Source organism: Lissotriton helveticus, chromosome 12 (assembly GCF_964261635.1).
Source record: "Lissotriton helveticus chromosome 12, aLisHel1.1, whole genome shotgun sequence".
NCBI lineage: Eukaryota > Metazoa > Chordata > Amphibia > Caudata > Salamandridae > Lissotriton > Lissotriton helveticus.
In genome coordinates this window covers 423323049-423339680 of record NC_136073.1, presented here as the reverse complement: position 1 = coordinate 423339680, position 16632 = coordinate 423323049, and the positions used below count along the sequence as shown (strand labels likewise).

Sequence of the window (16632 nt, the reverse complement as noted above, 5' to 3'; positions counted from 1 at the left end):
GTATTGTATCAATTTGTTTAGGTGAACGCTGTCCGTTTCCACCGCTATGTGCTGAATGTGAGAGTGCGGTTGCATCCAGTAGTGATACAAAAGAGGATGATGGACGGAGCGTTTGAGCAAATCAAACACTCACCCCCAGTCAACTGATCTGGGTTTAATCCATCACCATTCTTTAGTTCACTCAGCCACCCCAGTTCAGACATGGCCATATGCCAACTTAGGGCGAACAAAGCGATACTGGTTCGCCCTAAGTGTGGCAGGGTATGCTCAGACGCGAGTCCCTTGTTCACTTGGCCACTGGATTCAAGATAGCCTGGCTGATGAGGATTATGAATCCAAAACCGGTCCCAGGATGCTTGTTTCCGGTCCAGGGAAGACATGGCTTGGCAGTTCGGGCTGCACTGTTCCCATGAGGCACAGGGTCAGACTGATTTGCATATAGCCATGTCTGAACTGGGGTGGCTGAGTGAACTAAAGAATGGTGATGGATTAAACCCAGATCAGTTGACTGGTGGTGAGTGTTTGATTTGTTCAAACGCTCCGTGCATCATCTCCTTTTGTACTGCATCCAGTAGTGCACATGATGTGCTTGTGCACAATAATAGTGTAGCTGTAGGTCGGGGGCGGCAAAGCCCACTTGATGATAAGCTTTAGTGAGGATCTTCCAGCTCACCCTTGGCTGTTTCCCAACCCATGTAAGTCTTTGCTGCGCTGTGTGCAGTCTTGTGAAGAATGCTTGTGTGAGCCATATCGGAATGTTCCAGAACAGGTACAGAAATCGGGGTAAGACCACCATTTTCTGAAGTGCTATGCGATCCGCGATTGACAATGGGAGTTTAATCCATCTCTCAATTTGGTCCTCCAGTTTGCTCACTGCCACCCCGTAATTTGCATTGATGACCGTCTCCGGGTCTCGGTGTACCCAGACTCCCAGGTACTTCACCGGGTCCGAGCTCCATTTCAGTGGATAATCCATATGTGGCTCCGATGTCTCAGGCGTCATGGGGATCACTACAGATTTATCCCAATTCATGCTGAGACCTGAATATTGTTTGAATTTAATATATTCACAAATCAGCGGGTTCAGGTTTGTGTCCGGGTGTCTGACATACAGCACCATGTCATCCGCATAAAGCGATATGCTCACGGGGCGAAGGCTAAACTGGAGTGCCGTTTCTGGATGGTTCTGCCTGATTTTACAGGCCAGCGGCTCCAGTGTGAGAGCAAACAGGATCGGTGACAGTGGGCATCCTTGCCTTGTTCCACGGCTTATCGTGAATTGCTGTGAGGTATGCCCGTTAATGCGTACTCTAGCTCTAGGTTCTACATAAAGGAGCGCGATCCATTTTAGAAAGGTTTGTGGAAAACCCATCCTGGACAGTACAGTCATCATGAAGTCCCATTCCACTGAATCAAAGGCTTTTGCCGCGTCAAGCTGTGCGGCCACTGCCGGCAGTTCAGGGTTCAGACTATGGTACATTGTAAATATAGTTTGTATGTTTTGGGTTGTGGATCGCGTGGGTATAAATCCCGCCTGGTCTGGGAGTATCAGCATCTTCAACAGCGGTTGTAATCTGGTAGCTAGTATTGTGGCAAGTATTTCTACGTCAATGTTTATAAGGGAGAGAGGCGGTAAGATTCACAGAGCGTGGGGTCTTTTCCCGGCTTCGGAAGCGCTATCAATAGCGCCTCTCGCAGCGTTGGCGGGAGGGCACCTTCTTCATATGCTTCCTCTAACATCTGAGCCAGCTGTGGTATCAGCAGGTCCTTGAATTCCTTATAAAATTCCCCGGGCAACCCATCTAGCCCCGGGGCTTTGTTATTTGGCAGTGAGTCGATCGCTTCTTTAAATTCCTCTTCCGTAATGTGATGTCCCGATACTCCCTGTGAGTGTCCAACAGCCAGGCTAGCCCCACGTCATCTAGGTATTTGTGTATGTCTGGTGGTGTATGCATTGTTCGAGTGGTGTATAATGCTGAATATTATGTGCGGAATTGTTCCAGTATAGAGGGGGTATCATATATCCGTTCATTTTGCTCATCAGCAATTTGCGTTATCAAGGAAGTGCCTGACATCGGCTTGATTTTTTGCGTCAGTGCCCTGCCTGGTCGCCCTCCCTCCCCATATGCTCTAGCTCTGTGCTGTTTGGATAGATATTTTATCTCTGTGTCCGCGTAATCATGATATGTGTTCACCTTGTTTCGTATATCCGCTAGGATGGAGTCTTGTAGGGTGTCAGCATATTCCAACTCTAGTGTCTGGATGTCCCTTTTGACCATCTGCAGCTGTTGCCTGATATCCCTTAGTATTGCGGCATGTTTACTTATGCAATGTCCCCTTATGGTCACCTTAAAGGCCTCCCATAATGTCCTACAGCTATCAACTGTACCTGTGTTAGTCTGGAAAAACACCTCAATGGCCTGCCTCAATTCCTCGCGAAACACCTGATCCTTCAGTTTTAATGGTCTGAGTCACCATGTGAACTGTCTTGGGGTATGGGTGGGCACCTCAAACACCATCTTCATGGGTGAGTGATCCAACAGGGTCTTAGGCAGGTGTTCTACTTCCGTGATCCACGTGCCAACCTCTTGTGTGGTCAGCCAGTAGTCTAGTCTTGACCAGGTGTTGTGAGTCAATGAAGTACATGTACCCTCCTTCCTCCCCGGGTGTCTCAGTCGCCACACGTCTACCATGGACCATTCCTGCATGCCCTCAATGATAGATCTCGCCGCTCGTCTCCCATGTCTGTCGGCGCCAGTAGCTCTATCCAGCAGCGGATCTAAGCATGTGTTGAAGTCTCCACCCCATATGACTGCTTTCGGGTATGTCTCTCGGAGCTTGGACCAGAGATCATCATAAAACAATGGGTCGTCCGTGTTGGGGCCATAAGACGTGACAATTGTAAGATCAGTACCACCAAAATCTCCCCTAAGTATTATGCATCTCCCCTGGTCGTCCGTGGCCGTGTTACTGAGTGTAAACGGGATGTTGCGTTTAACCAAGATTAGTACTTCCCTGGCGTAGTTTGAATACGATGATGCCACCCGGTATTGAGCCCATCTATACCCTATCCTGCTTTCCCTCTGGGGCGCAGTGTGTGTCTCCTGAATGCATGCAACATCTACCTTGTGTCTGTCTATGTACGCAAATACTTTCCTAATTTTGCGCGGGTCTTGTAGGCCTCTCACGTTCCATGACATGAGAGTCCGTGTCCTAACCTGGTGTGTATGGCCATCTCGCGTTCTGTAGTCGTATTGAGCTGATCGTGTAATAGGGTCTGATCGTGAGTCAATGTTGTCATGTGAACCGGTAGTAGTGGTGTCAGATACCGCTTGGTGATTTTCAACCTTTCCCCCCCATCCCTTCCCCACCCACTTTGTCGCAAACCCCTTGACAAAGACATCTCCCTCAAAGTCCCCTCGGTCTCCTTTTCCCCCTATTAACGAACAGTTGTGGTGCACACAAGTGGGCGGGAACTGCCTGGCCATAACCCCCCGTCTCCTGGATTGCTAGGGTGGGGGGGGGGGGGGGGGGGCCTTTCTATCAACATGGAAGTGCACTGCGCCTGTGGACCCCGCTCCCCATTTTAACTCAACTTAGCTTAATAATGCCTAACTCTAGGTGTATTGTACCAAACAAACAACCAACATTTCACTGCCTCGTGTAGTTCAATGTGTCCTGCATTCGACTTATCTGAGCCTTCCGTCTTCAACTCGGAATTCTCTGGATGGGTAGAGCTCGATGCATCAGGATTCGCAAACCGTCCCCGCCTGTTGTGGACGCGTCCACCAGATGCTAGCAATATATACAGGCAATAGTACCCCTGGGCGGGGTCGTATTAGGCAAAGGCGGCTGCCATCCTCATTGTAGCTTTCCCCACATAGCTGGCTGCTTTATTCCACGTCCGACAGGTGTCCCTGTTCTTCTTGTCTGTCTCTTGGCAATCTCCTGCGTTCTCCTTTCGGCTTCCTCAGTTGCAGGTATTTCGAGACATCTTTGGGGTCATTGAATATCTTTATAGTGCCGTCGTCCGTGATCTTCAGTCCGGCCGGGTACAACATGGCGTATGGGATCTGCAGATCTCGAAATTTTTGTTTTACTTGTATGTACCTCTTTCGTTCTTCCTGGACAGATTGAGTAAAGTCGGGGTAAAGCGCTATGTCCATTCCCTCATGTTTCAAAGTCTCCAGTTCGCGTGCTTTACGCAGTGCTGCGGCGCGGTCCCGATAATTCAGTACTTTCGCGATGATGGGCCGCGGTATAGTGCCTACTGGTGGCTTTGGGGCGAAGGATGTATGAGCCCGTTTGATCAGGAAGACTTCCGAGAATGTCTCTCTACCCAGCAGGGTTATCAATAGTTTCTCCACATACTTCTCCATTGGGCCTGTGTTGGTGGTTTCCGCAATTCCCATAATCCGTATATTACTTCTTCTAGACCGGGCCTCCAAATCTTCTGCTTTGGCTGTCAGTGCTGCTAGCTGTTTATCCAGCCCCGATTGTTTCGCAGTGATTTGGGTATTCGCATCTTCCACGTCCGATATCCTGCGCTCGGCCATGTCGATCCTCTCAGTATGTCTGTTCAATATTTCAGACATTCGGTCAACTCTGTGCGTAAGGTTGTCGATTTTGCCATCGATGTTGGTCAGTGGCGTTTGGATCGTATGGAACATTGATTGTATGTTATCTGGCGCGAGGTCTCCTGCTGCCTGCGCAGATTGTGAGGTTGGCTGTTGACCGTCGCCATCTTGTTCTTGTATTTTTTTGGATTGTTCAAAGTTTATTTTTGGTTGGTTTTTGTCTGGTTTGCCCATCGTGGTACCCTACTGTCTCGCCTCTCAATGTACCGCTGATTCCTACCACTGCGTTGCTTGTCGAGTGTCGTTGCCGTGTCAGGTTGGCCTCCGTCGCTGGTTCCTACTCGATTGTGCCCTTCAAATCCTCTCGTCGCGCACCTTTAGGGGCCTAGCAGCCCAGCAGAGGCGGCGGGCTAATGAGGTTACAGGAGGTATGGGTTCCGACCCAACTGCACACACGGGTGTTATGCTGGAGCGTACCCGGTCCACTTGCCCTTTGCCCCCTTGGATCTTACTAGGGCTATCTGGTGTTAAGTACGGTGGTCGGGCAGATACAGTCTTTGTGGTGTACTTTTTTGCCGATCTCACTTTAATGTGCAGTTGCACGGGTAGTGCCTCTGTCCCATCCCGCTGAGTTTGTTTCTTCCCCGCTCGGGCCTGTGCCTAGGTCCACTACAAGCCCCCGGGTCCTCCCTACGTTCGCAGCACCGCAATATTTTCCCGGTCAGTTTAGGGGCTCCGCTCCTTTTAGTCCCTCCCAATTGCCGTGTCTGCTGTACCTGAAGGGTGCCGGGGACGTGCTCAGACCCTGCAGCCGGCTTCTGAGCTTCCCGTCGGCACAGGCCTTTGTCTCCGCCCTGCAGCGGTGGGCGGGGCCACCCCGGTCCGGACGGCGAGCTGTACGTAGCGGCTTGGCCCTGCATTACATGCCGATGCGCCGTTTATGTCGTTGTCTCGTAGGCCGCGTTCAGTTGCGGAGGCCAAAGGTGCTCTTACAGCGTCCGGTTTTGCGCCAGCTCACCACCGAGTGCTGATATCATGTTAGGCTTCAGATTCCATGCGATCAATGGTGCGGTGTACACTCCGTCAGTGCAGGATCAGGATGTTGTTGGTGGGCCCACGGAGGAGCTCACTCAAAGTGCGGCCATTGCGCTTCGCGGCTAGCTCCGCCCCCGATAAGAGGAGACACTAGTGGCACTGTGAGCTAGCTTAAATGGAAACAGGCCAACATTTCTCAGTGGGGGTGTACGGAACCAGTCTGCCACCAATCCCAGTTTATGTTATCCAAACGCGCAGGTCCTGTATGGATACTATAGGAACTACACAACACTGCTAGAATACTGAGTATGTTGAGATATGCGTTCAGTATAACTCATGATAATTATGGTAGTGAACAGTATGTAATATGCATAGTCTAACGAGGGAATCACCAGATGCACAATATGCTGTACAAACATTTGCTGTATATTCTAGAAACCATTTGCTGTATATTTTAGATAACATAAGTTGTGTAACTACATGATACTATTGTATGTATTACTTGCTTGTCTTGTTCGAGTCGAACACATTACTTTTGTATTTGATGGGTCTTATCTGGTCTGTCCCCATGATTATCAGATCACTATTTATTTTAGATATGGAGAATTACTCGCAATGGGCGATTTAGCGATGCGTGATAAGGTTGCCTGTGAGGCCACTTTGAGAGTGCAATACTTTGATTGGTAGAGCAGGATATACATTTCTTGCACCTTATAAGACGGCGTCTGTGTGCACAACCGTTTTCACATTAAGATGATTTAGACTGTCTGACGTTCTGAGCGCCCAGCCTGGATACTAAGGCTAAAATTTCTTTGATTCCTAATTGATATAGTAAAGAGGTGAGGCATATGACGAGGATGTCATATTCACACTTCACGATACCCTTAGGGGTTCACATTCCTGTGTTCATCACAATATGGCATCGGTTTTGGATATGAATGTGTGGGACACGAGTCCCTTGTTTATGATTATTACTAGGCACTCATGCGGGCATTATTTAAATCGCTCACGTTAGCGGCAATTGTTGTACACACAAACAAGGTCCGAGACGGGCTGATCGGTTCCACGCTTACAGGGAAGAAAAGACTGGACTTGAATCGAATGACTCCTGTATTGGTGAGAGATACCTACACTCTCATAAGGATACCCTTGTAATATACTATTTTGTACTCCTTTTTCCACTCTTTAAAACAGGACTGGTTCAATTTCCCTACTGGGGGTTGCTGGGACAAGGCTTATTAGTGGAGGGTCCGCTGCAGCACTACTATATGGAGGATAGAGCGCTGTTTCAGTAAGGATTAATTTAACCTATGCCACACAATTGCTAGGTTGTATTATGTGTATTTGAGGTCCATGATACACATATTTCATTGATTCCAATATAGGTTTTGACACTGGAGATTTTTTTTACTATCCTCACACTGGGTTGATGTGCAGACAATGACGAGCAGAGAAAGTATTGAGGATTGATTTACCTGACCCAGAAGCTATCTAGTTACAAACATCGTTTTGGGACGGAATTATCACCAAAAGAGAAGTAGGCGAAATTTCACTTACTTGGCCGGATGTTCCCATCGTATTAGCATGGGTTTAGTGAGAAAGTTTAGATATTTATTGTACCTTTTCTACTCATTCACAGGCTAAACAAATTAAAGATTGAGGTACTTTTTGACATTCCCCCAGTGGGCATGTCTATTCTTTATTGGTTAGCTGTGTGCAGCACTCTCCAGGCATACTTATGAATTCTCATCAATCTGGCTGACTCACCGATATTTCACTAATATTGTAATAATTTAAGACAATGGCTATATTTCACAAATCACCTAGGCGACACTTTGGCTCTATATTTACACTATTTGTTTTGTTTTTATAGCAATTACTGATGGCTTATGCAATAGTCTTGGTGAACGAAGTGCATGGGTTTTCACTAAAAGTTTGCATAACATGGAACACCCAATCTGTGATTGGACACCATTGAATCACAGTGAAGTTTATTTTCTGCCTTTGTGTACATTATATATTTGCTGGGTGCCACAATAGTTTGTTTCTCTCATCTTAGCCTTGAAAAAGTTGCAGGATATTGTGCCCACCAGGCGACTAAACACATGTTAGCTAAGGACCACCAAAATAAAGAGAAAAAAAGAAAAGGGGAAAAGAAACCCGAAATAATAGAAAATAGAAACAAAAAAGGATGGATTTGTTATATACTTGAACTCTGATATACATGTGAATAACTATTTTAGCGTGTGCTGAGGAATATGTTCTGATAGGGTATGGTGTACTCTTGTATGTACATGATGTAGTGTTTGATGTTTCATGACAATATTTCATGCAATTTAGGTTTGTGTGTTGTCTCACAATGTATGATATCTTAACACATTTTGTGGGAAGGATTTATAGGTTTTCTCTTTGAGGAAACAGCACCTCCAAGCACGTTTGAACCCATGGTAGATGGAATCCAAACGTTGGGAAGCAGCTCTTACACGGAGAAAGAGGGGGCATGAACAGTGACAATGGACTATAATATATGAACTGATTGTTTATGATGTTTTGTCTTTCCCTTATGTTTGCTGGGAAATGTATTTTGTTGCAAGGTGGAGAAAGAGGAGCATAATCTTTCCATTACGACAGCTAGGAAATGTAATGTTCCTAATGAAGTTGGGATGTTTATTCCATTGAAAAACTGATGGGAGATCTGATTCCGTTCCTACACACAGCAACCACCTAAGCATCTGCCAACAGGACCCCATTGGCTATCATACACAAATGCTAAATCCATGATTTTTATTTTTTTCTCTAAAGCTCTAGCTTTTGAGGCCAACTCATGCCAAGCTTTTGACTTGTGTCTATCATTCTGACAAAAACACATGTTACACTCATTGGGGACAACCTTTTTTATAATACGTTAGTGTAGGAAGGTGGAATCGGACTGCATGGTTGCCCCCACATTTTTCCTAGTGTTTTGATGGTTTTTGACTTAGTTTGGCTGGGATCCCTGCTAATCAGGGCCCCAGCCTAGATGCTACCTCTCTAATATGATTGCATGTACATTAGGTACACTCCAGATTGGTTACTGGGTTACCCTTGTGAATCCCTAGTATATGGTACCTTATGTTCTAAGGGCATAGGTACCCCAGAGGCCTACCAGGGGCTGAAGCATGTATTATGCCACCCCTGGGAAGCCTTCCAAAATGGCACCACAGGTCTGCTACTGCAACCTAGGTAAGGCGGTGCATGCACCCCTTACTAAGATATAGGTTACCTATATCTACCTTTAATCATTTAAACCTATAAATCTATAAGTCACTCATATGGCAGGCCTTATCAATCCTGAAGGCAGAGTGCTTGGTTTTGTGTGAGAGGGTGCCCATGCATGAGCAGGACCCCTCTGCAGCTTTCGGAATCCATTCACTGTAGCTGATCTGTTCTGTGATGCAGCCGGACCATATACTCTTAAGTGCATTATAACCACGCGGTAAATGCTAACTTTGGAATGGCTGCATGGAAACATGTCATGTTTGGACACTATGGAATCCTACCCCGGCGCGCCAGTCCTGGCAGCGGGTATAGAATTCCACCCTTCTAGAGGGAGAGACATGCACACACTGACCTAACCAGTAATAGCTTAAAAGAGCCCCAGCATCACTAAATGGATGCTGCAGACACAGACACGAGTCTGACCTCCTGCTGCTGGACGAAACTCCGGTAGGGGAGGCCTGGACAATAGGTTTCCTGTCACAGGGAGGTGTAACCACCTCCCAGACAGGCTTTAGTGCATTGGGGCTGGGTGGGTGCATTCAGAGAATGCTTTTCAGACAGTGCCGGGGGCACACTTGGTTTCCCTGTGCATATCCCAGCTCAAACCGGTGCAGGGGCACTCAGGAGCGAAACTGGACAAAGGGAAAGGGGTGTAGCCACCCCCTCCCCAGATCCTCCCATAGGTGGTTCCCCCAGAGTATGTCCAATCCCCTAACTTAGTATAAGTATGGGAACCCAGTCCTTAGGACTTCAGATTACATCTGTAAGAAACTGTGCTACTTATATCCTGGGACTTCGACATTCGACATTGACTAGAAGATGGAAGAATCTCCCTTGGTGTCAAGGAGTGACTCCCCTGTTCCAACAGGCACCAAAGAAGCAGCTTGCCGGACTGCATTTCCAAGGCACCCGCCGGATTTGCGACACAGGACACGGACTTCCAGACTTCTTAGAGGCCGACACGAGATCCCAGCAAAGCTGAAACCCGCAGCCCTCACGAGTGACGTGGGACCGGTACTCCTGGACAACGTGCATATTAGCTTGTGCATCGATTTCCCTAACATTCCCAAAGTTATGCATTGGGCTACTTGTAGTCGAAGCCCAAGCATCCTCTGCACCGAAGATTGTGGGCCTACACTCCACGAGTGTTCCGTCAGCCCGTTTCTAGCATTTCTGCTCGAGGCCCCTTTGCGATCCATGGTCCGTCGACTGGTAGGTCCCCACGAAGGTAACTCTTCTGTTTCTTGGGCTTCCCTGGTTGCTCCAGACGTGCCTGACTCCCCTCCAAAGAGTGAGTCCCTCAGACCTTGCTGGTCTGCACCAAAGCCAATCCTTGCTTTCTGCGTGGGTTGCTGTTGCCAAGGCTTGTTGGGTCCAATTCGAAAACTGTCACCGCAGCACTCGACATTCTTCATGGGACAGCTTGAATCCAGCTCTTGGTCATCCTCGACGTCTCCTGCTCCTCATGGCTGAAGAGCCTTGCTTCACCTTCTTCACCTGAAATCACCCGACATCGGTTGGCATCTTCTCATCACCTTCCTGGTCACTGGCAAGTGACCCAGACTCTGTCCCCTCTGCTTTCAGTTTCTTCAGAATTCCGATCCACCCTTGGATCCACCCAGACACTTTCCACTTGGTCTCCTGCAGCATTTTTCAGCAGCTCGCCATTGAAATCGAAGACAAAACCCGACATGAAAAGACACCTATGCATCCGGCTTCCCTGGGTGAGGTAACTCGAATACTCCGGTGCTCCCGTGGGTGTTGACTCTAGAACCTCCTAGTTCTAAAGTGGTTTGCTCCAAGTCCTCTTCTAAGTGTCTTTAATCTGTAATTTTCAAACTGCGACGTTCCCCATAGAAGTAATTGTGATTCGCGGATGTGTTTAGACACTGCATGCAACCCCTGTGGGTCCCCTGTGTCACTACCTTGGGTGGGTCCTGCGGGACAATCTCCCAGTGGGGCAATTTATGGGATACCGGAGGAATTGCTTCACAGCTTTAAGTTTTTTAGATCAGACTGAGGAACTGACGAACAAACTTGTCGCCAGAGCTTATCCGCAAAAAATTGTGAAACAAGCTAAAAAGCGGGCACTTAATACCCCTAGGGAAGCCCTCTTGGACCGACGGATAAAAGACCATCAGGAATGCATCCCAGTAGTCACCACCTTCGGCCCCCACTCCACCAAGATCCGCCAAATAATTCGAAAACATTGGCATCTACTGAGCACGAACTCCATGCGAATGCCCCAACCGCGATTCGCCTTTAAGCGATCGTCGAGTTTGAAGGACCGGCTGGTCCATTCACGTTCGCAAATGACACCGACAGACTCGAACATCCCCCCAGGTCATTATCCCTGTGGGGGCTGTACCATCTGTGCCCTTACAACAAATACCGGCTCGATCACCAGGGCCAACGGGAAGACTTGGCATCTGAATAGCTTTAGTAATTGCAACACATGCAATGTCATCTACAGGCTCTCATGTCCTTGTGAGTTGCATTACATAGGATTAACAACCAGAAAAATAAAAATCAGAATTCAAGAACACCTCAGTACCCTTAAAGCAGCGAAACTCACGACCAAACTGGTGCAACATTTTAGTGATTTGAAACATCAGCCCAGGGACCTCCGGTGGGTGGTAATTGAAAGAGTGAAAGGGGACCAGTATAATATGGGCAACAGATTACTCAAAAAAGAGGCACGCTGGATTTTTGAGGAAGCAACGAACCAGAAGGGCCTCAATGAAATTATTGAGTGGAATAGGCTCTCAGTAATGTAGGCGCCGCCCGTGGTATAGAATCCCCCCCTTCTCCTGTAGATACTGACATGACTGTAGATAGGATGCGGGTCGATGTACCTTAGCCCATGAGTTACAAAAGGATAAATTAATAGAGTGTTCCGGTACCCAACTTGGATAGGGCCCCATGGAAACGGCTCTGAATACAGGGACTACTAGTGTGACATTGTCCCGTTAGCCAAAGAGCCGCTAAAAACACTTAGCTTTATCACGAGTCCATCTAGATGTACATACATTGACACTTGGGGCTACATTTCAGCACACCATGAGGTAGGCTGCTGGGTATAACCCACATAATGTAGCTACAGACCCGCAATGATTTAAGTTTCGATAATATTATTGGCGGAACTTAATTAAGATCGAGGCAACTTGAAATAACTGTGATACACACCATATTTGAACAATAAACAACCCTCTTAAAGATGGCCGCCACATAGATCGATTACGTGGATCACGCTCTACACACGCAGAGCAATACGTAGCGATCATGTGACCGTAATTACGAAGTTAAGAACTGCACACCGGCGACACTCGGGTAGACGCAGGGTGAGCAGAAGCCAGACTTGTGCACACTAACGGTAAGGAGGAAAACCACCGGGGTGGGATATATTCATAGGGGGAGACAGACTAAACGTAGCCGCTATATCTCACGCCGGGAGGTGGGCCACGTGGATTGGGTGTTGTCTCTCCACGTATAGAACCGAGCGTGATATGCTCAGAGATAATGAGGCTGCAAGACTAACCTCCGACAAATACCGATCCTTAGTAGGAACGACACGCTGGGAGTAGGATGAAGAAATCCCGCTCGGGAACATGCATCATCTCCATAATAGCTATGGGTAGATCGCAAGGCGCTGATCAGAAAAGCGTCCATGGGGCAATCATAAGTGACTAACTACATGAATACTATATGCACATTGGTTACCTCTCTCCTCTTTTCTCTATAGAGACCGACTAGCAGGCGGTACACGGGACCCACTAATGATATAGGGGTGCCCCACAGTCCCAGATTCTTCTACGGGGGCCGGTAGGCTTGAATAAAGAGGCCACCTGGTAATGTATGAGGAACGCTAGCACTAATCATTAGTGGAGTAGCCATTTTTAACTTGAAATCTTCTCAGTTTGAGATTTTAATTGACAAGCCGAGACACATTGAGTACATTATATGTGTGTGTGTGTTTGCTCTTCTGGTCTGATCACAGGTACAATAAAGGGAGAATCCAGAGGTGCAAGATTTACGCTGACCCGAACTAAACCCTGATGAAATCACCGGTAAAGTATATGTTGGTGATGAAACATGTCGGTTTGTGGTTTTTAATAGAGCGAGCAAACAGCACAGAATAAAGATGTAGTTGCCAATTTAGCACAGCTCTTTTTAAATTGTGGTTTAGCGGAACTCCAATATCAGGAGATTTGCCATACCACGTAGGGTCATTCAACACGTGTAACACATGTTTTTTTTGGTTTCATTGCACACCGTTTATCCCCTTTTTCTTTCAGGGTTGACAGACGCTGATGATGATAAGTGGGGATTCAGGCGAGTACCAGCCTGTCATATCCTCCCCTGGGTGTTGCTCCCGTGAGGCTCCGACAACCTTCCCCTCCCCTTTTTCAGGGTAGAAGGGAGTAGTGAGGAGAAAGTATCAGCCGTGGGGTACATACACACATACACATACGTTTTAAATTCCAATGTTCAGCAGTAAAGATAAGTGACTAGAAGTAGCACACTTGGAGAGAAGGTTGTTATGTACCCTCTGTCTGATAGTATTAATAGCAGAATTTAACTGGGGTCGTTTATCCCACAGTACTCAAGGGAAGGCCATTTTTTGTTGGTAATGGGTCCTGGTGGCCCCAGCAGTTCTAAAGTATCTAGGCTTTGTATCTATGTCAGTCGTGGTTCTTATATCACTTTCTTAATATATGGTTTGGTACGCCACTAGGGCTCAACAGATATTGTGCTAATTTACTGTGTGCTAAATAAGTTTACTGAATGTACTTTTGCCTCTAGCCTCAAAAAGAGACTATAGGAATGTGTTTAGAATAAATACATATATTATATATATATATATATACCTGGTGTGGTTCTCCTTTCATTTGGTCATTCATGAGATTATAGACTGGTAAAACAAGCTGCTTTACATTCCTTCGAGACTTAGCTTGAAGGCTGCTCTCCACAGCTATCACTAGGATAGCTTTATATATTGGTTGTCTTTAAACCTACCATAAATAAGGGTTGTTTGGACTGGTGCAAGATGCTCACTAGAATAGTGGACAGCATATGCCAGGCCAACTTCTCACAGTTAGCACATCTGATTTAAGTCTTTAAATTATTTGCTCCAAGTGAAAATACAAAACATGAAAAGTTGGCTAATTAAAACTTTCATGCCCATTGTAACTAACTGCTGAACACCAGACAGGGTGCTTCAGAGTGACAGTGTGTTGGGGTAGATATAGATTCAGATATAGTAGCGTCACATGTATGCAGTGTCATAAAGCTGGATCTCTGCGTAACACCAGTTAGACACCTGGGACATAAGTGGCACTACCAGCCACCATGACAGAATGCAAAGTGTTTACAGAATCTCTGGGTATACATTTTAAGAATAAAACTATCCAGATATAATTATATCCATTTTAAGCACTCATTAGGTATCCTCCAACTTTAAAACTTGTTGTCAGACTATGGTTTCTTGCATCACGTTTTTATGCATAACCTTTATTATCCCTCAAATGAGTTTTGGAATGCATTAAGCGGTTCATAAACCTCACTATCATTCATTGGAGTGCTACAAAAACAGCTCTGATATAAATTCATTTTTCTCAAGAGAGATCTTTCTTGTGGCCTGAACAGTATGATCAGAGTTCATTTCCAAACTTTAAAATGTGTTACCTTTGCAAATGTGGAACCTCTTCCTTCAGATTCAATTGTTATGGTTTTAGTACGACGCTGCAAAATCTGATCAATATCTTCTTCACAGAATTTGGAACCCTCATCCTCTTCATCCATGATGGCTCCATAAGCCCCTCTTCGAAGCAGATCTTCAATTGCCTTTTTAGACAGTTGTTGGATCTATACATTGAAAAACATAAGTTCACAAACTGACATATACTGCATCAACTGAAAAATTAACAACACACAGAAAGTAGCAAGAAGAACAAGTTCCTTACTTTTGGTAATGCTTTTTCTAGCTGCTACTCAATCTAACTGGGGTTTCTTCACCTTTAGAATATTCCCCAGGAGCCAGATTGGGTTTAGAAGTTTTCACTGCAGTGCTCCCATGTGCCTCTAGGTGGGATTGTGAGAATCCACGTTGGTCTCATTCCACTGTGGAAGTGACAAAGCAGAACTGCATAGAAGCGCCACCCCTGCACTTCAATGTCATTTTCTTGCTTGCCTCTTTCAGCACCCACTGATGCCGAGCCCAACAATAATAAGAGGTACCAGTTTGCAGATTATTAGATTGGGGTCTATTTCAGTGTTAAAAAGAGGTCACTCCACAGAACGGGAAGAAGGGAGGCCGGGAAGGAATGAGAATCCACTAGAAAGAGCTACCGAAGGTAACTTGTCCTTCTGATGGATACTTTTAAGTGAAGATTCCTCACCTTTAGAGTAAATGGCAAAGTAGTACCTCTCAAAAGGCAGAGGGTCTATGGAGTGAAACAAGACTGAAAAGTCCTGCAGGACCAAGCCCTTCCAGTCAGACCATAGTAGCCAGTAATTGGTCTGTGAACATGTGCACTGACTTGCACATCGCACCCTGACAGATGACAAGAACAGGCACTTTGCATGCCAAGACAGTAGTAGCAGCCTTGGGTCCTGTGAAATGAGTTTGCAGTCTTTCTGGAGACTACTTAATAGCCAGTGAATAACAGGTCTTAATGAACAAGTTACTTACCTTCGGTAACGATATATCTGTAAGAAACAGTAGTTAGTATTAGATTCCTTACCTTAGAATATCCCCAGGCGTCAGTCTGGATCCGGAAACTTTTGCGTAGCAGTACCCCTGCGCGTCGGTAGGCGTCGTCTGCAGGCGTCCCCTGCGGCTCCGCGTCGTCGGCGTCGTGATGACGTCGCTGGAGTATATAGACGCCGCCTCCGCGCGCTGACGTCAGTTCTTTGCACACAGCTTTTCCGCGCCAGAACACGCAGAGCCATGTGAGAACTAACACTGGTGCCATTTGAAACTAGGGCCCTGAAAGGGATGTCCTTAACCCTAGGTATCAGTTCGCAGAACGGGGAGGACGGGTGGGGCGGTAAGGAATCTAATACTAACTACTGTTTCTTACAGATATATCGTTACCGAAGGTAAGTAACTTGTTCATCTGAAAGAAACAGGTTAGTATTAGATTCCTTACCTTAGAATAGATACCCCAGCAATACCAACCCCGGTGGTGGGTCTGCGAACCAATACAAACCTACACCAGAAAGTCCTGGAGGACCGAACGGCCAAAGAAGCCATCCCTCCGGACTTGACTGTCCAGGCAGTAGTGCCTCGCAAAGGTGTGCAGCGAGGCCCACGTAGCCGCCTGGCAAATGTCCTGCAAAGGGACTCCCCGGCCCAGGGCAGTAGTAGCCGCCGTGGCCCGAGTGGAATGGGCCCTTAGCCCAACAGGAGGCTCCTTCCGAGCCAAAGAGTAGCATGCTTTGATGCACAGGACGACCCACCGAGAGATGGTTCGTTTCTGTACCGCCCTTCCCTTCTTCTCACCCACGTAGCCAACAAACAGTTGGTCATCCACCCGGAACTGGCGTGTGCGATCCATATAAAATGAAAGCGCACGTTTTGGGTCCAGACGATGGAGCCGCTCTTCATCCTTTGAAGGATGCGGAGGCGGGAAGAAGGAGGGTAAGGTGATGGACTGCCCGATGTGAAAAGCAGAAACTACTTTGGGCAGGAAAGAAGGCCTAGTCCTAAGAACCACCTTGTCAGGATGGACGGACAAGAAAGGAGGTTTAACAGAAAGAG

The 16632-nt window shown here is 46.9% G+C and overlaps 1 protein-coding gene across 2 annotated transcripts in view; it reads right to left on the bottom strand.

The window, feature by feature from the left end:
- Positions 1-16632, bottom strand: part of CHD9 (chromodomain helicase DNA binding protein 9) — a 2123706-nt gene that overhangs the window by 961624 nt on the left and 1145450 nt on the right. For both annotated transcript variants that reach the window (XM_078670246.1, XM_078670247.1), the window contains exon 21: positions 14556-14735. In XM_078670246.1, the coding sequence (XP_078526372.1) occupies positions 14556-14735 (180 nt within the window). The remainder of the gene's footprint in view (positions 1-14555; positions 14736-16632) is intronic.